This window comes from Vigna angularis, chromosome 4 (assembly GCF_016808095.1).
Source record: "Vigna angularis cultivar LongXiaoDou No.4 chromosome 4, ASM1680809v1, whole genome shotgun sequence".
In the NCBI taxonomy this organism is placed as follows: Eukaryota; Viridiplantae; Streptophyta; class Magnoliopsida; order Fabales; family Fabaceae; genus Vigna; species Vigna angularis.
The window spans coordinates 4,044,119-4,067,127 of record NC_068973.1 but is presented as its reverse complement, the minus strand read 5'-3'; the positions used below and the strand labels follow the sequence as shown (position 1 = coordinate 4,067,127).

At 31.7% G+C, this 23,009-nt stretch overlaps 3 protein-coding genes and 1 pseudogene across 13 annotated transcripts; 3 read left to right on the top strand and 1 right to left on the bottom strand.

Annotated features, from left to right (window-relative positions):
• Nucleotides 1-850: 850 nt before the first annotated feature.
• LOC108329936 (protein trichome birefringence-like 16) lies at nucleotides 851-5,183 on the bottom strand. Of its 7 annotated transcripts, XM_017564325.2 has the most exons (6): nucleotides 5,017-5,183; nucleotides 4,562-4,629; nucleotides 4,345-4,496; nucleotides 3,431-3,511; nucleotides 2,508-2,793; nucleotides 851-2,149 (listed from the first exon to the last, which is right to left on the bottom strand). In XM_017564325.2, exons 3-6 carry the CDS (start codon nucleotides 4,493-4,495, stop codon nucleotides 1,321-1,323), a joined length of 1,347 nt encoding a protein of 448 aa, XP_017419814.2. In that variant the 5' UTR covers nucleotide 4,496; nucleotides 4,562-4,629; nucleotides 5,017-5,183; the 3' UTR covers nucleotides 851-1,320. The 7 variants fall into 7 exon arrangements, with proteins under 7 accessions (XP_017419814.2, XP_017419816.2, XP_052732694.1 ...); XM_017564327.2 differs by lacking the exon at nucleotides 4,562-4,629; XM_052876734.1 differs by lacking the exon at nucleotides 4,562-4,629 and having other exon boundaries at nucleotides 2,508-2,703; nucleotides 5,017-5,178.
• A 2,851-nt stretch (nucleotides 5,184-8,034) lies between these two features.
• LOC108331979 (methylthioribose-1-phosphate isomerase) lies at nucleotides 8,035-12,810 on the top strand. Of its 4 annotated transcripts, XR_008248435.1 has the most exons (11): nucleotides 8,051-8,550; nucleotides 8,758-8,813; nucleotides 8,963-9,121; nucleotides 9,301-9,400; nucleotides 9,522-9,661; nucleotides 9,798-9,903; nucleotides 10,491-10,629; nucleotides 10,718-10,986; nucleotides 11,080-11,149; nucleotides 12,411-12,516; nucleotides 12,796-12,810. XR_008248435.1 is itself a non-coding variant. In XM_052876654.1 (10 exons), exons 1-9 carry the CDS (start codon nucleotides 8,470-8,472, stop codon nucleotides 11,146-11,148), a joined length of 1,119 nt encoding a protein of 372 aa, XP_052732614.1. In that variant the 5' UTR covers nucleotides 8,051-8,469; the 3' UTR covers nucleotide 11,149; nucleotides 12,226-12,314. The 4 variants fall into 4 exon arrangements, 3 of the variants coding, with proteins under 3 accessions (XP_017422524.1, XP_052732614.1, XP_017422527.1); XM_052876654.1 differs by lacking the exons at nucleotides 12,411-12,516; nucleotides 12,796-12,810 and adding an exon at nucleotides 12,226-12,314; XM_017567035.2 differs by lacking the exons at nucleotides 12,411-12,516; nucleotides 12,796-12,810 and having other exon boundaries at nucleotides 8,035-8,550; nucleotides 11,080-11,482.
• On the top strand, nucleotides 12,289-15,185 carry LOC108330152 (beta-galactosidase 7-like; annotated as a pseudogene).
• Nucleotides 15,186-22,062: 6,877 nt separating this feature from the next.
• LOC128196331 (ATP-dependent DNA helicase Q-like 3) lies at nucleotides 22,063-22,972 on the top strand. Of its 2 annotated transcripts, XM_052876876.1 has the most exons (4): nucleotides 22,066-22,268; nucleotides 22,359-22,530; nucleotides 22,743-22,850; nucleotides 22,935-22,970. In XM_052876876.1, exons 2-4 carry the CDS (start codon nucleotides 22,371-22,373, stop codon nucleotides 22,952-22,954), a joined length of 288 nt encoding a protein of 95 aa, XP_052732836.1. In that variant the 5' UTR covers nucleotides 22,066-22,268; nucleotides 22,359-22,370; the 3' UTR covers nucleotides 22,955-22,970. The 2 variants fall into 2 exon arrangements, with proteins under 2 accessions (XP_052732835.1, XP_052732836.1); XM_052876875.1 differs by having other exon boundaries at nucleotides 22,063-22,268; nucleotides 22,743-22,972.
• Nucleotides 22,973-23,009: the final 37 nt, after the last annotated feature.

Sequence of the window (23,009 nt, the reverse complement as noted above, 5' to 3'; positions counted from 1 at the left end):
TCAAAATTCAGTTTCTTAAAGAAATTCAGTTATTGATTGCTCACCTTGCTTTATTGAAGAAGAGTTACAATTCTAAAATAAGAACAAAATCTTTGTGAATATCTGTTTTAAGATCTTTCTAGTTCAGTAGCTTTGTCCATCTAAAAATTTTGGTTGAATGAATTATTGCACCGTACAGAATACATTCTATCAAATTCCGAAGGTTGCGAAGTAGTTTGGTCAAGAATCATAGTTGTACTTCAAAAATGATATTTGGTGGAATCAATAAAAAGAAAAACAAGAAACATAACCAAATTCTTACTTGGATGAAGATGCAAAATAATGAACACTAGATTTTTGTTACCATGTTCTATTGAAAAACTCTGTTATGAAAAAACATAAAAGAAAGCATGTTTTGTTGTAGACATAGGAAAAAGATCAACTGCTTGAATTATGAATTATTATTCAGAAAAGATGGAGTATGCTGAGAAAGACAACAAAATTAACTGAAAACAAACATTAAGGAAAATAACGTTTCAAGTAATGTATTACAAAAGTATCTGGTTAGTTAAGAGTGGGCATAAATAAAATCTATTAAAACAAAATACAATAGCAAAAAATTTCATTAAAAGTCACATGTTATTAAATTAAATTTAATCTTTCTTTTCGTTGTTCTCATTTTATATTACATAAGGAAATCATGATATTACATAAGCTACATCACTTGGTTATTAATTTTCGTTAATAATTTGACAGTAAAACGACAAAGAGACTTAATTCATTTTATCAGAGGATTAAAAATACAGTTAAACTTAAGAGAATATTTCACAGTTGTGACTAAATTTCTCCCTCGTAATGAAGAGGATATATGTTATATTGAACTTGTAATGTTTATTCTTTGAGAAGATCCAGTAAGTATACTAAATCTAAAAGTACATTGGAACTCTTTATCTCAAGCTCCCAAGAAGACGAAAAATGGTATCTCCATTTCCCAATGTCTGGAATTGCAGTTGAAGAGCCGAGCATAACTCAGTTCCAGTTACTATCGTTAAATGTTCCAATACTTTAGCTATGTACCAACCTTCTCTGTGAGGAAGCAACTGGCCACTTAAGAAGTAAAATTATATGCTTAACCAATATTGTACAAAAGAAAATCCCGTACTTCAAAGTATCAGGAAAGTCATACTCATGTATCAAAGATCAGGTCATAGTTCCAACCCTGCTAAGGGCATCTTGTATTGCATTGCATGCCCACAACTGCATCTTCTGAAGAGTAAGGTACAAGATAGGAAGTATGACGACATGATTGGGCAAATAAAAGTATGTAAAATCATGTGCAGACTAGATTTGTGTAAAGAGTATTTCATTCCACGTATCAGGAATGCCAGGCAAACACCAGTGTAAGCAATCCTGCACACCTGGCTTGGCCGAAATGCTAAAATGTGATATATGACCTTCATCCCTAAGCTGAGAAAGAGCTGTTATGTCCAAGATCTTGACCCTTGTTCCCTTCACTGCATTGGCTACAACTTTATCTGTAGACTCTTCACCCAATATTTCCTTTCCCACTGACATTGGTGTAGTGCTGTTACAGCTGCCTCCAGTGTTCCAGTCCCCACCAACAAAATGCCTTGGGGAAATGGTCCGAAAGAATACCTTTAAACTAGGATACTCTAAAAGCTGCGAGCTCACCCACCTAACCACATTGTAAACAGTGAGATTCTTGGCACCCGCAACCACTGCTATCTTCTTGTCAGTATTTGGCACACCTCCAACATGCATTATCCACCGATTAGCATTGATCTTTCCTCGATTCCAATGGTGACCTGTATTGAGAACCAGAACGTTAAACTTGTGAAGGAATTGGCGCAAGAACAGCGGAGGCCGGTCAAGATGTATTGCATATTCTGTCGCTGGATCATCGACATTGATAGGTTCAATATCACAGAGAATTGCAGACCAGTAGTAGAGAATTGTAGTATTGGTGCTCAAAAACCGGTAAGCCCATCCATCAGGGCGAGCGGCACCCTCAGATAGAATCAGCCCATACTCCTTCCCCACATCTTCCACATCAAGCGTTTCCTTCCCAGAAGTGATCATGCACATTAGAGACTGAAACTGCTGCCGACCCAATGAGTCTCCAACAAAGGCTAGAGTTTTGTGTTGCATCCTGAACACAGCCAATGGTTATCAATTTGTAAAAATTGATCCCAAAAATTTATACTAATTTAAACTATGAAGAGCGCAAGTGTATTGCAATCCGTTGTGTAGTGAAATACAAGGTAACTTCCAAACCAGAGGAAATTGATCAAGTACAGAACCATCTTACAAAGCAACCAGAAATAGTAATCACTAAAATTACATGATTAGCCTGTTAGCACAAGCCTCTACCAAACTGATTATTCAAAGTATATCAAGCAGCACCCAATGATTCAATTTGCGATCTCAAGTATCAAATCATTGAACTGAAAGCTAAATCAATTAGACAAGAGTGCGATCTATAAACATTACTTTAGAACACAGAATACCTTCTCAAATATTTAGACCCTTCAAATTCCTCCATTTGACAATCTTTTGGCTGCCATCGAAGCCTTTCATATGCAAAATCTGTGCGTTGTGTCAAGCGGCAAGCCCACATCTCTGACAGCCATTGCTTGCATTCGAAACCTGAATATAACGGTTGGCGGTTGTCTGGAACCCATTTTCCTTTTGCAAGGTTACATACTGGAAAAGGATCCACAAGAAAGCAGTCCTTACTTAACAGTACTAGCAATATATGGTTCATCAATCTAACAAATTTGCATGAAATTTTCCCTGCATCAGAAGAAGGACTTTGATCCTCTAAAACATGAATGCATGAAGAGACCAAACAAGAGAAAAGATATTGAACACTCAAAAGTTTAATCCAGTTTGTCTAACATGAGAGCTTCTTCATCCCTGAATCAGTCCACAGAAATATGTTTTTGTTTGTTGACTACTACTGCTCAAAATAGTGCTAAATTGCAACTTGCTTAGATATGTCAGCTCTCGATAAGAGAAGGGAACAAACAATGAGATTATTTTCTCAACTTCGACATTATAACAGCTATAAAGTTTTGAGTTTTCTTTAGCAATAAAACTGGTTTCTTAAAAAAATTTAGAGGTAACCTTTAAAACAAGCTTGTTATCAGATAATAAGTTGAAGAGCATGCATCAATTTTCCTCTAACCATAAGGGTTAAAGGTTTTTGCAAAATTAAATGAAAAGTTGGTTTGTCATAAAAAAAGAGAAACACTTTAAAAAAAACTCAAGGTCAACAAAACAAGTTACATGTATCAATTTCCCTTCAAATCAGCAGAAGGAGTTAGCTTCACAATAATATTCAACGGATACTTGGATCAGCTTGAACATTCCATGAAATTGGGAACTAGAGCGACATATTACATATTCATTTGCCAAAAATTTCCAATACCTTCGTTTTCTGTGGCATTATTCAAACTGATGCCAACTTCTCCGCTGCTATCATATTCATCTAACACACTGGAAAGCATTTCTACAACATCAAAGGAAAGACCAAGTTTAAGTCCCAAGTTAACACGAGCTTAACAAAGATAAAAGGGGAAGGGAACAGCAAGAACACATGACAAGGGTTGTAATGGTTAAAGGATGATAATAGTATAATCTAATCTCTTTTTATGAGAGAATAGAACATAAAACAGCGGACATGATTCATCATAACAGTATAATTAACCCAATCAACTTGATGAAGAACAACATAAGCACGTAGATAAATGAGAAATGCAACCATATAATTTGAAAGAAATATATTACGTTTTGTATATGGAGAAGTTCCAGCATTCCTTTAATCCCTTGCAAAGCATTGGGCAGAAACTGCCTGAGACACAACATTAATATTTAGTTTCTTTATCCTATTGGTTGTTTTATTATTTATACGTATACATGGCTTTGGCACGAGTATGTGGACCACAGAGCTATTGGCCAAATTATCTTCAAATAAGCTAAACAACCAAAAATAAACTACTGATAGTAAATACAAGTCGACTGTTCCGCATGAAGTTTCAAAGCTTCGTTACAAAATAATAAGACGGTATTTGGCACCAATGGATACTAAATAAATGGAATCCTCAATCCTCATCTTAAAAGGATGAGATTATCCTTATCAAGAAACTAGGGATCTACATCTAGCTTCATCACTCATCAAGACAACATGTTCTTTAATTCAGACTTTAAACACTACCTCCAAAGTCCAAATTACTAAGTAACATTTGCAACATAAACGAGGCCTTCATAAATGAAAAATAAAATAATATTCCCATATTAGGGAATAACACACAAGTTTTATTCAAAGAAAAAACTAATGCAAACCTGAAGAAAAATGCATCAATGTTTGAGAGGAAATAAATGAAGCACGACCGGGTGCTCTCTCCCATGACCATATAATGAACGTTGTGGACACCAGGATAATGGAAATAAGGGAAATTTCTTTACCCTTCAAGCCATAGAAGCCCACCTTCATCCTAAACAGACAAAAGAAAGTTAAAAACATAGGAAAGTAAAGAAAAGGGAAGGGAAGGGAAGACACCTTCTTTCCTTTTCAAATGTGTTGAATCCTAAGCTCCAATTGAGTTATAGTAGAAACCAATCAATAATCTTCCAACAAGAAAGGAAACAAACAAAAATAAATAAAAGGTTTCAGTTTAAGCCAACAATGATTTCAAGCTATAGAGGACAACCAAACGTCGCTTTCTCAAAAAAGCAAGTGATCAATCAAACTCTAAGCAGCATTGAAACAGCAAGACCTTCTTCCACAAAAAATTCCAATAAAAGTTATCAATTTCAATTAAAATGCCTTCATTGCTAAAACATTTCCACCAAGTCCGTTTTGGAAGCAACCGCGACAAATGCACAAGAAACCAAAAAAATGGAAGGTGGGTGGCATGAGCTAGCAAGCTAGTATGACAAACGGAGAGAAATCGAGTGATTGCGATCATGGTATGAAAATTAACAACGGATGATTGATTTCACACCAGAACTCACCTCAATAGGAAAAGGGGACTTGGAACCCTAAGAAAGTGTAAAAATGTGTATCGAAAATGAAGTGACTAGAAACAGAAAAAGGGTAGCGTAGATCGGAAGTGATTCATAGATCAGAAGGTGGTGAATTTGTAGAAGAACCGTTATGGGAAGTTACTTCTTTCTTTTCCTGTTTTAACCTTCTTTTCTTTCTCTTTGTTCACGGCTTCTATTGAGAATGGTTAAAAAATACGAATAATGCACGTAAGAAATTTAATATTTTCTTTTATTTTCATTCTTTTCGAAGATTCAAAGACTTAAAATATAAAGTATTAAACACTTACCATTATTACTTTCAATTTTTTTACTAATTTGAGAATAAAAAGTTCTTATCAAGTGGAACTTTATTTGAATCAAATGTTACCACTAGAGTTTCAACTTCAATAATAACATAATTTATTTTCTAAATTTGTTAAAACTATTTTTATAATTTGGTTGGGTTCTCATATACGTTGTTGACTCCAACATCTAAATGTCTACTAAGCAATATAAGTGTGACTGTCATCTGATCTCCGACAACGATTTTTCAAAGTTCGCGTCAAATTGATAACCATTGATAACCATTAAATTCTTTAGAAGTCCTCCACTTGTGCGTGTTATTGGGTTAGAATTGATAAATTCGCATCCATGTGACTAAGGAGGCTTATAAGATAATTATCAGTGTAACACGTTTCTACATTTATTTCCCATACAATACAAAAATAAATATTATAAAAAATTAATTTTTTATATTTTTTAAGAAAAAAAATAATATTAAATAAATATAAAAATTATACGTCTCAAAATATTTTTTTTTATCAATTCTATTGTCTTTTATAATTGTTTAAATTCTTACGTATCTTTCTAATACTTAAATAAAAATATAAAATTAAATTTTGTTTTTGACTCAAGTTTTAAAATATTTTAAAAGTTATTTGTCAGAACCCATTTAAAACCCACCCAAAACCCTTTGAGCGCACGCCAGGTATCAAGCAAAGGAAGTCTGAGATTCAGAAAGTGGAAGACAGGTGTGTGTCGCAGATTGGACGAACGTTTTGACAGTAGAGTAAAACTGAACATTTTCTAAGTTTCGTGTCACTTTGGTTTATGATTCTGAGTCGGTGAGTCTCTTTTTCTCTAGTACGTTCGGTTAGGTCTTACTTGCAACTGTTTGGTTCTGGTCGTCTGAGTGGGTGGTAGTAGTTTGAGTGTTTCTGGTTTTTCTCTGTAGTTCAGTATCCCTAACAACGTGATCGTCGAAACGTTAGTTCTGTGGTAGAGGGAAGTTTTATTCTGATACGTTTGAGCATTCGTCTACGTGTCAAGGTAAGGGAAGCTTATATAATTTAATTGTATGTTCGTTTTACATTCGTTGCTAATGAGTAAGTGCTCGGTCTTACACCAGTACTCATTCTCCTTTCTAAATATATATATATATATATATATATATATATATATATATATATATATATATATATATATAAAAGAACGTTCGTTCAAACTCAATAGGGTTTGCCCTTTTCGGTGCTCGGTTTTCGACTGACATTCTGATTGTTCTTGATGTTTAACTCATTCAAAAGCTAAGTATATTTATTGACGTTCGGTTTATTCACCTGATTCAATTATTTACCCTTATTTGAGGTTTTCAAAGTGTCTGTTTTAAATTGGTTTCAGCCTAGAGTCTTGGTATTCGGCCTAGGCCTATTAGCGTTTGGTCTAACTCGGGAGTTAGTTCATTCAATTGGCTCACCTAGTAAATAAACTTTTGATTGCTAATCGTTCTTGAGAACTATTATGTTAATCACTCCCTTTCTTAAAATCAATGATTCCATCTATCGGTTTTGATCCGTTTGGAACTGGAGAACTTTGGTCTCACTCCAAGCGTTCAGTCTGGTTTAGGGTTGATATTTAACGTTCGGTATTTGGTATCCTTAGGGATCTTTGTACGAAGGGTTCAATTGAGATTATTAATAATGAAAGATGAATAAAATATGATATGGATGAAATGTTTTGGATTATGGACGAGCGTTCTGGGGGAGGAATAGCTCATGAATGTATATTGGAAAGTGGTAAAGTATGAATATGGGCATGCTAAGCTGGCGGTTCATCTTGATATTCCGTGATTACTCGTTTCTCACGTAGAGAAGGGTAAGTCATGCGTGGGAATGACAGGAGGTCCTAGTCCTTATGGTTAATTTGGACAGATAGGACTAACCTCGGGTGGCAGCTGTTGAGGGTATCCCAGTTACTACATCACCCGGGTGCACGAACGTCGTAGCTACACAAAATTCATACAGTCCGGACAGTCAGAGTCTAGTATTAGGCTTTGCATGTAAGAGTGAATGAAATGATATTGTTTATGTGAATTGTGTGAAATGCATGTTGATGATTAAATTGAATTACATAAGCTTACCCTATTTTCCTGTCTTGTCCGTTTTGTACGTTCGGTATGTGTCCTTCTGTGGCAATGATCATCCGTGTGGATGTGAGCAGAAGGAGAAGCGTTGCTGGAAGAAGCGTTGGTAGAAAAAGAAAATTTGATAGAAGTGGAAGTTAAGGCCGAACAGTAGAAGCGTTCGGTCAGTTATTGATTTTCTTGGAATGACCGTTCGGTCATCTTTTGTCCTTTTCTTTTGTAGGACCGTTCGGTATAGGTCTGCTGTAAACCGTTCGACCTAGTTGTATCTAGGGTGCTGTTTTAACTTAGTTATGTTGTAAGGCCGTTCGGCCACAACCGTACGTTCTACTCTTTTGTAAGACTGATTTGTAATATTAAATTGTGATGTTCCCATTATATGATTTTGACCCTGTATTTTTGGAATATTACATTATTCGTCTTGAATTTTAAAAATGTGAATGAATATAATTTTCGTTTTCAAACAATGTTATGAATTTGTTGTCGTGATTTATGACATTGACAGGTGTATGTTTAAATATGTGTTGATATCTCATAAGAGCCTCATTTATCATGTAAAGAAATTCTTAATTTTTAAAGTTTGGAGAAAATACATGATTGGAATTTAGGATTGAGATATAGGTTAGGCAAGTAAGTTGTCTCAATAAAAATGAATGTTTTTTCTTCTTAAAAGTTGTTTTTAACAATTTTTAAAATTTCCTTATCTTCAATCATAACATAGTGGGCATTTTTAAAACGTTGGTTTAAGAATCAGGATTGTTTGGGTGGTGGTGGAGGATGCCAAGGAATCTTTGTTGCTGAAGTAAAAGAGTGAAAAAGCACGATTGCGGAATCTTTGTTTGCAGTGAAAGATATAGAGAAAAGAAACAACATCGTATTCCTTTGTTTATGCAGTAGAAGAGAGAAAAACGCAGGATTGCGAATTTCTGAAACTCCGGTAAAGTAGCAAACACACACTAACCTTCTTCGGGAACCGAACCCTAAAACCCTAAAACCCTGAATCTGTTTGGGAAAGTGAAGCCATGGCACGTGAGTTCAACGATGTTGCAGCAACGCTCCAATCCATACGCTACAACCGCGGTTCCCTCCACCTTCTCGACCAGGTCCTCTCTTCTCTTTATATTCCTCTTCCCTTCGCCGATTTCGTATGCAAAGATTTTCGCACGTACACACGTTTCACGTTTCCGACAATGTTCTAATATTATATTTTAAATTTGAAAGTCCGGCTTAATAATTTGGATGTGTAGTGGCAACCACTAATCTTGGTTTTGTTTTAATCTTTACATTTCGCCACTGATTCTGCTTTTCAGAGAAAGCTCCCTCTGGAGACCACTTACTTGGAAATTCGGGATTCAACAGATGGCTGGTAAGATGTTTTAGTTGAATTTGAATTTGAGTTTCGCTACATCAGTAGATAACTTTTTAAGTGGACAATTTTCATCTAGAATTTGGATTATAATCTTAATATTTTCAGTCGGTGGGTTCAAACTATTTGAATGTTCATAACTTTCTCAGGAATGCCATTCAGGATATGGTGGTCCGAGGAGCACCTGCTATTGCGATTGCAGCGGCACTCTCTTTGGCTGTGGAGGTGTTCAATTTAGACGGTTTCAATGGGTCAGCTGGTGAAGCTGTTTCCTTCCTGCAGAATAAATTAGAATATCTTGTCTCAAGGTGTTTACAAATTTTCTGCATTTCTTAGGCAGCAATCTGGGTATTTTGGTTGATTTAAGCATGCTTTTGCCAGCGATTAACATTTGGCATATTGAAGTTCCTTGTGAAGAAGTTAATGTGATTGTCATTAAGTTCCTTTCAAACATGAGTTTTAGCTTATTTCTTTCTTCATGATGCAGTCGGCCAACTGCAGTGAATATATCGGATGCTGCGGGAAAACTCAAAGAAGTCGTATCAAATGCTGCTGCTACCACTTCAGAGGGCAGGAGTGTTTTCCAGGTATTACTAGAATTTACACTAAAGGAATTCTTGCTAGTGAAGAAATTTACATTTTTTTTACCCCTTTTACTCATTTTTGATTTTAGTCATTTGAACCTGAATATACTGGATTAATCCGTAGGCATTTATAGAAGCTGCTGAAGTTATGCTTGGGGATGATGTTGCCTCAAATCGAGCTATTGGCTCTTACGGAGCTAGCTGTATTCAGCAACAAACTGGGAAACAAAAGCTTTCTGTTTTGACGCATTGCAATGCTGGAAGGTGCCTTTTACAGTACCATTCCTTATTTAGTGTAGTACTTCATATAATATAGTTATCTGTTGTTTTCCATTTGTTTGATACATTAATGATTCAGTGTTTGGACGCACTAATAACTTGGTCTTTCATTAATACTCAGTCTAGCCACAGCTGGATATGGTACTGCTTTGGGTGTGATCTGTGCACTTCACAGTGCAGGAGTTCTAGAAAGGGCTTATTGCACTGAAACACGCCCGTTTAATCAAGTGAGTGCACTTTCCGTTTTGAGAGAAGATACATCCCGTGTTACATTTAAATTGGATGATCAGTAAAAGTTATTTTATGTTTTTTTTAACAACTTGATTAATGGCATTAATTGAGAACAGTTTTTAACCACAATGATGTATATTCGTTTCTGGTTTATACCCATGTCCAATATAAAGTTTTAATATGTAGCATCAATTTCTGAACAAGAACACTCAAATAACAGATATTTTTCGATCTGTATCTTGGTGATAATTGTAGTTTATCTAATTAGTTATATTCAGCTTAAGTTTTCTGCGTAGTCATTCATTTGAATAAGGAAAAGAAGAGAGTAAAAATTCTGGGGCCCATTAAACTTAAAATACTAGAATTTCATTCAGAGTCAGGATATTAGAGGTGATGATCACGCCGACTACAGAGATCCAGAACATATGTGGGTGTGGGTGTATATTATTTGAACTGTAGATTGATGACATATAAGAACAAGTTAGCTTAAGTTTGTAGTAGCGTTGAGAACCCATACTATGAAATCAAACTTAAAACGATTTGGAGGTTGTGAGTACCAATCAATCGCAATGTTTAATTGCAGGGATCTAGACTTACTGCCTATGAGTTGGTGCATGAAAAAATACCAGCAACTCTTATTGCTGATTCTGCTGCAGCTGCACTAATGAAAGCAGGAAGTGTGGATGCTGTTGTTGTTGGGGCTGATCGTGTTGCATCAAATGGTACTTTGAGTTACAATGAAAATAAGCTATGGTTTGCGTGAGCATGAAAGGTATCATCAGATTCATCTTCCTCTAAATGACATTTCAGGTGACACAGCCAACAAAATTGGAACCTACAGTGTTGCCTTGTCCGCAAAGTTTCATAATGTACCTTTTTATGTGGCTGCCCCCCTCACCTCCGTTGATCTATCACTTTCTTCTGGACAAGAAATTGTAATTGAGGAGAGGTCTCCCAAGGAATTGTTGAACGCACGTGGAGGACTTGGAGAGCAGGTTGCTGCATCGGGAATTTCTGTGTGGAACCCAGCTTTCGATGTTACTCCTGCTAGTCTAATATCTGGGATCATCACGGAGAAGGTCTTTCTTTACTCCTTATCTCTCTTTACTTGCATAATTTGTATGGTTTCAGTTGCATTTTCTCCTCTAAACCATTTCATGTTCTCCGAGCAGGGTGTCATTACGAAGACTTCTGCTGATGATGCATTCGACATCAAAGCTTTCGTACAGAAAACTGGTTAAGGTAGAGTGAATTTTCGCACACGTTACAACATATGTAGATTTGAAAAGTATTCATGTTTGGAGAGAGTGTTGTGACAGGAGGATCAACTAGTTCAATGTCGGTGTCCTAAAAAAACTGATCTGGACATAGTTATGGTTAGTAAACAAGTCAATAAAAAATTCATGGAAACGGTGCTTGTGTGATTAAAATGGAGTTGTAGGGTTTTTAAGAGCCCTTTTGGTACGTTAGTTTGATAAGACTTGATAGCAAAACCTAATTGTATAACATGATTATATTTTAACATTATGCAATGTTTGGTATAACATTTTAGCATTTTAATTTTGCACGAGATAATAGTCAAATGTTTCTTTGTGTAACATTAGACCAGATATAATAAAAATTGTCACTACTAAAATACCTTTTTAAATGGGCATTAACTATTTCTTTACAAGTTAAATTGGTATATAAAATATTAAAATAATTCAATTTTAAGAAAACCACTGTTTGTGTTAAAAAGTTATCAGACTTCAACTATGAATTAAATTCAAATGGTTATATAGAAATGAACAAGTATAAGTTGAGCATAAATGACAAAAAGTTATAGACTTGTAGTCCTGAAATTTGCAGTGTTAACCACCTAACTCATTAGTAGATATATTTCCATTATTTTCTCACATGTATAAAAAATTAAAATAGCAAAAGTCATTGTTCAACTTGAAACAAATTAGTTAATTGACTTGGTTCATATCAAAATTATTAATTCTTTAATGAAGTTACTCGCTTTTTTAAATTATTCATTTTTTAAACGTATTTATAAAAAATCTAACCATTTAGGAAGATGGAGTGAATGAATTTAAAAGTAAATTATGTGTTGTTTTTTTTTTAAATTGGAAGACGAGTGAGAATAAATTTGAAAATAAAATTTTTAAAAATTTATATTGAATTTGACTAATGTAATAGATAAAAAAAATTATTTTAATAGATTGAAAATAAAAATTATTAAATTGTTTTTAATAGTAATAGTAATATAAAATTATATTTATGAATAATATAAAGGTTGATGCTAATATTTTTTTTTTCTTATAATTGAATACTAGATAAATACTTGCAATGGTTGGTATTGTCACGACTTCACGCCCAATAATCCTAACAGTCCTAAGATGTGGACTGAAAATTGGGTTGGCTGGTAGGTTTAAACATATATATATATATATACTATGTAAACATTTTCCTCTTCAAAAATATTAGTAAATTGTTATTAAATTGGTTTTTCAATTTTCAGGTTCAAGAATTGGGGTGGCAAAGATCCACGTAGAACTGCAGAAGATGTTGCCTATTCTGTGGCTAGGTTTTTTCAAACAGGTGGCACGTTCCAAAACTACTACATGGTAAATATATCAAACTCTAATTTGTAATTTTTCATCTCTTATAATTGATAAGAGTTTTTTTTATGATAAAATAGTTGTTCTCGTGAAATATAACTTTTTTGGTAATTTAAATGACAAAGTAAAAAGATTCTTAGAATAAACTATATATTAAAATTTTTGGCGTGTATTTTAAACAATAAAATAAATTCGGTATTTACATTTACTTTTATCTTTAATTACCATTTTTGTCTTTCTTTTCTCACCAAACATCAAGTTTCATGTTTTTTTTGTAATTTGAAGGAAACATAGCCCAACCAAAATGGGGTCACCTTAAAGAACTTCATAGGATTCTGAAATCAATGGAGAATAGTCTTACTAATTATGGAAATGTATATGAAGTTGATTTGGGTCACTCTGTTAAGGTAAATTAATACAAAAGCACTTTAGAAATATCCCCACCATATTTTTGTTAAGTACTTATTATGGGACAAAATTTCACCTTGTAGGCTACTATGTATATGGCAAATGATTCATCAAGTTGCTTCTTGACTAACACCAACACCACCACTGATGCCATAGTAACATTTAGAGGAAACAAATATAATGTTCCTGCTTGGTCGGTCAGTCTTCTTCCTGATTGTCAAACCGAAGAATATAACACAGCCAAGGTATCATAACCTTCTATTTTCTTTTCTTAATATTAATTAACCAAATGCTGCTTTATTTGTTCTTTATGATAAATTGTTATTTTTTTCATGAGTAGGTGAATGTCCAAACCTCTGTCATGATAAAGGGTAAAAACAAAGCGGAAGATGAACCAATATCTTTGAATTGGGTGTGGAGAGCTGAGAATATTGATGATGCTCTCCTTGGTAGAGGAAATTTCTCTACAAATGGACTTGTTGATCAAAAAATAATTGCTTCTGATGCCAGTGATTATGTTTGGTACATGACAAGGTAATCATGTCATACACTCTTAATTTAATTTCATCTCTTCTTTTGTTTCTCTCTATTCAAAAGTTTCTGACAAGTTTTCCTTTCAATGTTATATAGACTTGATCTCGATCAAAGTGATCCAGTTTTGTCAAATAATATGTCTCTTAGAATCAATGGCACTGGTCACGTAATTCATGCATTCGTTAATGGAGAACATATTGGTAATATTATCTCTCATATGTTAATCATCACTTTCAATATTGTTCTTTGTTAACTAAAGTTGATTTAATTGAATAACATGGTTTATATTTTGGTGATGGTTTTAGGTTCCCATTGGGCTACATATGGTATTCGCAGTTATGAATTTGAGACTAAAATTAAGTTGATGCAAGGAAAGAATATTATCAGTCTGCTCAGTGTCACACTTGGACTACAAGTATAGTGTTATATCATATGATTCAGTCATACATAAAATTTTAATAGTTGTCAATGATTTAATGTATGACAATGTGTGCAACAGAACTATGGACCAAACTATGATAAATGGAGCGCTGGTCTCATTGGGCCCATCAGCGTAATAAGCACAAAAGATGATGAAACTGTGGTCAAAGATCTATCCTCAAACAAATGGTCTTACAAGGTTGGGTTGCATGGTTGGGACAACAAATTCTTTAGTGAAGACTCTCCCTATGCTTCTGCTTCCAAATGGGAATCTAACTACTTGCCAACAAAGAGAATGTTGACTTGGTACAAGGTAAGTTGTTTTTCAATGGTATAAAATTGGCACCTCTTTAATTAAACTAATAATTAAAGTGATAACATTTTATGTTTTTTTTTTTACAATTTTTTAGACCACTTTTAAAGCTCCTCTTGGGTTAGAGCCCCTCCTTGTGGATATGCAAGGAATGGGAAAAGGGTTTGCTTGGGTGAATGGCCATAATATTGGTCGTACATGGCCTAGTTATGATGCAAGTGAGGATGGTTGCAGTGATGATCCTTGTGACTACCGTGGTGAATATAGTGACAGAAAATGCGTTATCAATTGTGGCCAACCCACATAAAGATGGTTAGTTATATACATATACACATATCCTATACACATGTTTTTCTCTAATGTTATAACATTTGATTCATTGTTTGAATTAATGTAGGTACCATGTTCCTCGCTCGTTTATTGAAGATGATGTAAACACATTGGTTTTGTTTGAGGAAATTGGTGGCAATCCATCTCTGGTAAATTTTCAAACTGTACTTGTTGGGTCTGCTTGTGGAAACACTCACGAGAACAAGAGTTTGGAATTGTCTTGCCACGGACGTCCCATTTCGGATATAAAGTTTGCAAGTTTTGGCAATCCAGAAGGTGAATGTGGCACATTCAAACAAGGAAGTTGTGAAAGCAAAAATGATGCTTTGTCCATTGTACAAAATGTTAGTTTTTCATTTGTTTCTTTCTGATTATGATTTGCATGAAATGATGAACTTATTCGTTCTGGGATTTTGTAGGCATGTGTGGGCAAGGAATCGTGCATCGTTGATATTTCAGAAAATACTTTTGGAGCAACAAGTTGTAGAAATATAGTGAAGAGACTTGCGGTGGAAGCAGTTTGTTAGAATCTTTGTTTTAAACATTAGCAAGTAAATAGACTCAGATGACTTAGTTTAGGTATTGTTTAGTTTATTATTTTTAAGTTTTTGTTTTAAATTTGAAATTTCTAGAATTCATTTCATATTAATAAAATCCACCTTTGTTAAAATTTAACTTTTTTTAGTGTGGTAATTGTTGATTCCTAATTATTGTTTATGTATCACGAAAAAATGATGATGGTTAAAGAAAATTAGACACTTTCTAAGAAAGTATCCTTTAAGAAAAGGTGATTAATTTTATTAGTTGAATTAATTAATTTTCCATTTTGTAAAGTGTTTTGTTCGACTTTACTGTTTTGAAATTGAGCCATGTACGATCTTACTCTCACACAGGTAGAGCTAGGGACTGTCATCCAACTTTATGGTTTTTTTTTGTTATGAAAGATGTTAGATTAGAGTTTTTATGTTTTAAATAATCCAAAAGCTTTTTTGTATTTAACAAAATAATCAAGTACATCAATAAAACCTACTTATTTTTATAGGTCTATGAATAGATATCATATATTATTATATAAAGGATTCTTTATGTACATGTTTTTTCAAATTTATTTGCTAGATAATCGTTTTTTTATCTATACTATTACGTGAAGAAGATTTTCTGTAATCATTTTTTTAAAATTTATCTTTTAATTAACCAATTTTTAAATTAAAATAATTATTTATCAATTTTATCTTGTAAATAACCTTTTTTTTCTAAATTTAATAATTTAATAATTTTTTATTTGACTATTTTTTAACATTTATTTTTTAAAATTAAAAAACTATCATAATAAAAATTCACCTATAAAATAAAATAAAACTATGCAATAAAATTGTAAAACTTATTTATATTTTATCTTTTGATTATAATAATAATAATAATAATAATAATATTTTTTTATCAAAAAAAAAGTACATATACACATCATATATGTATTTCCACTATTATAAATAAAATAAAAAATGTTATTTGGGATAATAGAGTTCACAATAACTAAGAATCCACTACCTATTTTTGTAAACAAGTTTAAACTTCAATTGTTTTAAGAAAAACTATGGTTACTTTTGTTATTTTTTTTATCCCATAATTACATTGTATTTTGATGATAGATTTCAATATATTTAAATAACTTTATAATATTTAAATTGAAATTATTTTTATTCTTTAAATAGTTTATTTAAAATTTTGGACAAAGAAATTAAATTTTTTTAAATGAAATTTTATTTCAAAACCATGTATTTCAAAATAAAAATTTATGAAATAATAATTAAATTTAATTATTGAAATATGTTTGTTTATGCATAATTTGTATTAAGAGGAAGTGCATAGTTGTAGAATTTTAATTTCCTTTTCTTTAATAAATCTTCAATTCTATTGTTTTAATTATTGAAAATCTTAATTTTTTTTTAAGTTTTTCATCCAAACAACTATTTTCTTCTGAAAAAAACAAATTTACCAAATAAATTAATTATTCTTTTAAATTATCTTATTCAAACATGCTATCAAGAACATGAGTGTTGCCTGAAGGTAAGGAAAGATAATCCTTTAAAAGAAGTATTTGTTTGGCAGTGTCTCAAGTTTTTTCTATTAGCAAACTTATATGTATTTGGAGTATTCATATTATAAATATTATTTATAACAGAAAAGTTATAGATTTGTCCCTTAAATTATTGTTCCTCCTAATCCGCACCAAACTAACGACATTATATGCGTTAATGTTTATTTTTAAGTTATTATGCATATTTTAAATTTTTGTACATTGTTAAATATTTTAGATTTTAATTAATGTTTTGTTTTTGTGTATATAAATGTTTCTCGTTGTAACATCCCAGTTAAATAATCTAAAATACTATTAAGAAATTATCACAAATCTAATACAATAGAATAGTTAACAAGACATATAAAGTTTATATTCAACTTTTTAAACATAAAAAAAAATAATTTTATATACAAAATCCTAATACAAAACTATGTACAAAAGGATCCTCAAATACAACCAAAAGAAAAATAAATTAAATACTACAATATTTACACATCAACATTATCTTCACCTAATGGTTGTTTCAGAGACACGTCACACACTCTGCTCACATCCACCAAATGATCATCATCAAAACACACGAATTCATGAGGACAACAAGTACAAGAACAAACAAACAGGGTAAGTTAGTGATACAAAAATAATCATATCATATATCTTAACATGTCATACATACATTACAATTAACATAAAGTAGATCAAACATTTTAATCATGTCAAAGACCTAGATTGGACTATTTGGATTTAGTATGAATGTTGAGCTATGATAGGTTATGTACTTGTGGTGACCTTTACTGCTTTGCAAAACCATTGCCAATAGGTTTCACTCTACCACACTCACAAGATTAGTCTATACCACGTCTTAGGACATAGTGGAAGCACGTAAACTAAGACCTCCTGCCACTCTCACCACATGTATCACTCTTCTCTAATAAAGAATGAATTATCATTAAAGTATCAAGATAACCCACAGGACTGAGTTCCTTGTATTCATACCAACAACACTTAGCACACATAAAACATACCAAAAACATGTCACAAGATACACCTCAAAGATCAGAATAAACCACAAAAACCATAGGACTAGAAAACAAAGGAAGAAAACCTTGTAGAGTGGCGTTGGGCGGCACCCTCCTGTCGATGAGCATCATTCCTCTCGCACTCTTAGGGCTCGAGCACTACTCCCTTGCAGTTGGGCGGCACACCATAACACTTCCTACCCTTATTTTTTTTTTTATCTTGGATGCTCTCTATACCTCTTCAAATGGTTTATACATTGTCCTAACTTAAGAACTTATTTCTAACTTAAAAAGGATACCCTACACTCATTTTACCTACTCTAACCCACCCAACTCACTTTTACCATTCTCATGCAAAGTTTAACATTCTAATGATCTAAACAAGTTAGAAATGGTTTAACAACAAACCCTAAATTCTCTAATTCAGTTTAAACCTTCGACATCATAATCTTACTACCCAAAACCCCTAAAATAGGACTTGAAACCTTCCAAAAATCACCTTATTTCCTCCTATCTCTTTCTCTATCACATTTTTACCAACTCAAGGTACCAACAAGTTTTAAATGACTTCTCAACACACCCTAAATCAATGATCCTCCTCTTAGACCCTTGTTTTTAAAACTCACCCATCAAACCTCCATTTTTGACTTAGAAAGGCCTATAACTTTGATAACTCACTTCTCCGCAACATTTCAACCAATTTCAACAAACAAACTTCATAACACACCATTTATTATAGTAATCACATATGAAATACATCATACCATAAACCAATCAACAAATAATTAATTACACATGTTTAAATGAACTTAACACTAACATAGGTATTGTAATTATAATTAGATCAACCTAAAATACATGAAATCACCAAACTTCCACAACAAACATAATTTAAAGAAAGATAACTAGCTTCCCTTACCTTAAAAGAGAATACAACCAAGTTCTATGCGGTGCACTACCCTTGCTTAAAGCTCAAGGAACTCTAAAACGCCTACATAACATAAAATTGTGATCAAAGAGAGTCCTTAGAACATCTGATCAACAAGAAACAAGAAAATAAAGTCAAACGACACATGCAAAGGAAGAACCCTTATGCATGGCCTCAACTAAGAGTGAAAGGAAAAATGAACTAAAACTTACTTGTTCTAGAATAGAAACTAATCGGTAGATGTTGGAGAACACACTGTGTTGATTTCCTAAGCACCTCCTCATTGTCAAACAGATTATCAGAGAGTTGTAATTTGTAGAAAAAAGGGAGAGAAAACTCAGAAAAATAGTTTTAGAGAGATGATAAATGTTTTAGACAATAAAACAAGTTTAAGAAATTATATTTATATTATTGAATTGTTTTAAAATTAAAATATTATTTCTCATTATTTCAAAAATCTACTAACTCTAATATTTTATTTTTTAGATTCTTACATTTTTTAATTAATTTATTTACTGTTATTAATTTTAAAATTGAGTTCATACCTTAATGAAAATTATTTTTATTTACTATAATTTAATTTTTTTGGCTTAGAACCATTTAAAATACAAGAAAAGAAGCTTTAATAAATAAAAGAAATCAAAAATCGATTCTATTGTGTGATTGATAATCTTAGAAGCACGTGTAATAAAGTCTTCTGCTCGGTCAACATTTTACCCAAAGAATAAAGCAATTCATGAAATAAAATATTAGCTGTACACCAATAAGTAATAAAGCTAATTTTCAAACATTTTTTTCTCCCTATAGTAAAAGTGGGGTAAAAGTGTATATAAATTCGACAGAAAATTATTTTACTTAAATAAATATTTTTGTTTTAAAAAAGAAAATCAAAGTCCAAATCAGCACTATTATTTATCACATATATATATATATATATATTTTTGTTAACTTCCCCCTAATTTCTTTTTTGATATGTGGTACAAAGTTCTTTCGAGAAAACGTGGTAAGGTAGATGGAGAACACATGACTAAACGATAAAGTTGTCGAAGTTGGCAGAAAGGTATATATTATCTCATGGGGAACAAGCTGCATGCCCTAATTAGTTTTTAGAAATACTCACGCGGATTTCATCATAATCATTAAAAGAAATAATATAGAAAATAAATAATTTTTATAATTTTATTTTAGATACTTAATTAAATTTTAAAAAGTAATTATACAATTTAAAGAATGAAATAATAAATTAACCGATATTGATAAAAATAAGTATAATTTTATTAGAAATAATCAATTACAATTTTAAAAAATAATTATAAAATTTTAAAAATAAATTCATAAAATAATTTATAGTAATAAAGATAAAATAAAAAAAAGGTGGATATGGAAAAACAATTATGAGACAGTTAGAAAATCAATCCTCGTGTTGGAAAAGGAAAAACATATCATTTTGGGAGGACCCATATAGATTGAATGAGAAAAACTTAAGTCTATAATTAGTGAACTCAGATTAGTAAATTAAAATAAATAAAAAAATTCATAATGATGATAAATAAATTGGTATCTTTGGGTAGTATTTGAATGTGTTACTATGTCAATAGAAAATATTCATATGGTTATAAATGTTAGTAATATCTAATTTTGTAAATTGTATACTGAAATAGATATAAATATGTACATGTCTGTTTAGTTTTCATACTTCTCTATTTGTTAAATCATCAGAACACCTTACTTTATTTTTTATTTTGAAATTTATTCAATTACAATTTTTCATTGTTATTTATTGAAAAAAAGGAAGTTGTTATTTTAATTTTAAATTCTTAACAATAGCATGATTCTTTTTCTTTAGTTTATGTTTTATACAAAATTGTTTAATAAATATTTGAATGAGTGATTATAGTTATGATAATATATCTTGTTTGCTTAATTGATGTTTTATATTTTCAATAGACATAATTGATGTTTTATGTTTTCAATAGACATAATGTCATTTCTTTTTTACCTTTCACAAAAATAGCTTATACGCCTTTGAATACTCATTTAAGCAATAATACTCAAAGAGTAAGAGAATCTTAACTTTATTGTGTTTCATTGTTGAAACACCCATAATCACGTGCTTAAGTGCCAATGTTCATCAAACAACACTTAAATAAGGATAATCTTTTAAGCACCTATGAATACTCATTTAAGTGATTCCTTAACATTGTTTAAGCAAAAGTTTACACTCGTTTAAGAGAGAATAACTTAACAACTTTTTTTTTGTTAAAGATGTTTTCTCTTATAATATTTTCATATTTGTTCTTATAAATTTTGGTTTATAGTGTCAATGTATTTGTCATAAGTGAAGAACTCTGTATTTGCCACTTAAGAAAAAAATTACATTTTATGAAGACGTTTGTAATATATAATTTTAGTAAACAACATTTGACATTACAACATTTTATTATTAACATAATTGTATAGCAACTTATATGATAAAGTGTTGCTCGTCACAAATATTTACAAAATAAATATTGTCACAAGAAAATATTCATTCGTTGTGATATTTTATTTATTTTAAACTATTTCTTCACAAATAAATATTTCTTTTGTACATTGACTAAAAGTTGTTAAAATTCACACAATGAAATATAGTTTAACAGAATTAAACGATTCATACAATATTATAGAATTGTGATAAAATTAAATAAAACTAAACATTCAACTTATTATTCATTATTTTTTCTAATTATTATTGCTATAAATTATTTAAATGTTTATATATATATATATATTATGTTATTTTATTTATTCATTCGTATTTAAAAAAGTTAAATAACTTTTTTAGTTATTGAACATCATTTTAATTTTAATTTTTTTCTAAAAAAACAAACTTAAATTCTAGATGAAAATGTTAAATAATCTTTGTAAGCCAATACTTGTATTAGATAAAAATAAAATGGATCCATAAGAGATCTACCTCCTCCAATTAGTTGTGTAGTAATAAATACTAAATTGATCAACATAAATAGTATATATTGTATGATGTATAGAAGAGGATGTTTACCAACAAAATACAACATCAAATTTGAGTTCGTGAACACATTTTGATTTCCAATACTTCTTCTGAAGGATTAGTCTCTTCTACTTTGGTAGACTTCCCTAAGGTCTTGTTTTTTTGAGTAGATTTAAGGGGAATTGAGATTAAGGGGATTTGAGAGGATTTGAAGATAAATTCTTTTGTCATTTATTTGAGTGAATTTGAAGGTAAATAAAAATGAATTTGGAAATAAAATTTTTAAAAATTAGTATAGAATTATATTGACGTAATAAATTAAAAAAATTTATTTTCAAATTCATTCTCAAATGAGTTGAAAATGATTTCCCTAAGTGAAAATTTCTAGCCACAAATATCTCTTTTGTAGTTGTTATCTTTAATGGGACAAATAATATTTGATTCAGTATCCACTTAGCGAAATCATTTTCAACTACAAGTATCCATTTTGTATTGTTATTCTCTTTTATTGAGACACATGGTCTTTTTATGGTTCACATTTGTACTCCTATGAGCAAATCTTATATTAACAATCAGGTTTTTAAAAGCCCCCGCGGAGTGTACCTCAATACAAAACGTTTTATCCCTTTTCTTTTACAGCGCGTCAGACGTATATTTTTTTTTTATCCATTGGAAGAAAGAAAAACCCGCGAAAGGCTTTGCACCGATCAATTTGCGAAACCCTTCTATCAAAGGTGCGAACTTTCGGTGCACTTTCAAACGATTTTATTCCTAATTCTTCCGCTGAAGAATTTGTCGATAATTTTTTTTTTCTTATTTGGCAGGTTGGAACTGAAATGCAGAAGAAGTCGACATTGCCACTGAGCGACGCGAATGCGAACAGAAAGAGGAAGGAAGTGCGCAGCAAGGAAACATTGGTGAAGCTTCTAAGATGGCATTTTGGGTACCCTGATTTTAGGGGCATGCAATTGGACGCTATTCAGTCGGTGCTTTCAGGTGCATTCACCTTTTCCTTTCTACAAGCATAGAAGTGAACTATGATATTTTCCTTCGTGTTTTGTAGTAATTGGTGCCTCAGAGACTGTTGATTAGTGTAAAGTAACGGTTTCAATTCAAGTCTTGTTCTTTTTATACTAAAAGTGACTCTTTGCTTAAGAATGGTAATTTGAGTTGGAATTTTCCATTGATTTTGGACTCTTTTTATGCAGGAAAGGATTGTTTTTGTCTTATGCCAACTGGGGGAGGCAAGTCAATGTGTTATCAGATCCCTGCATTGGCAAAACCAGGAATTGTGCTCGTTGTATCTCCTTTAATAGGTGGATGGCTTTCTTCTTGTGTACATGTTGTGTCTTTAGCTGTGCTTGTTGCTGCTTGGTAATTCTCATAATTTTTTATGCTAGGATACTACTGTGATGTCTGACTTTTGTTCTGCTGACAGCCTTAATGGTAGGCATCTTTTGGTAATTCACTTGATT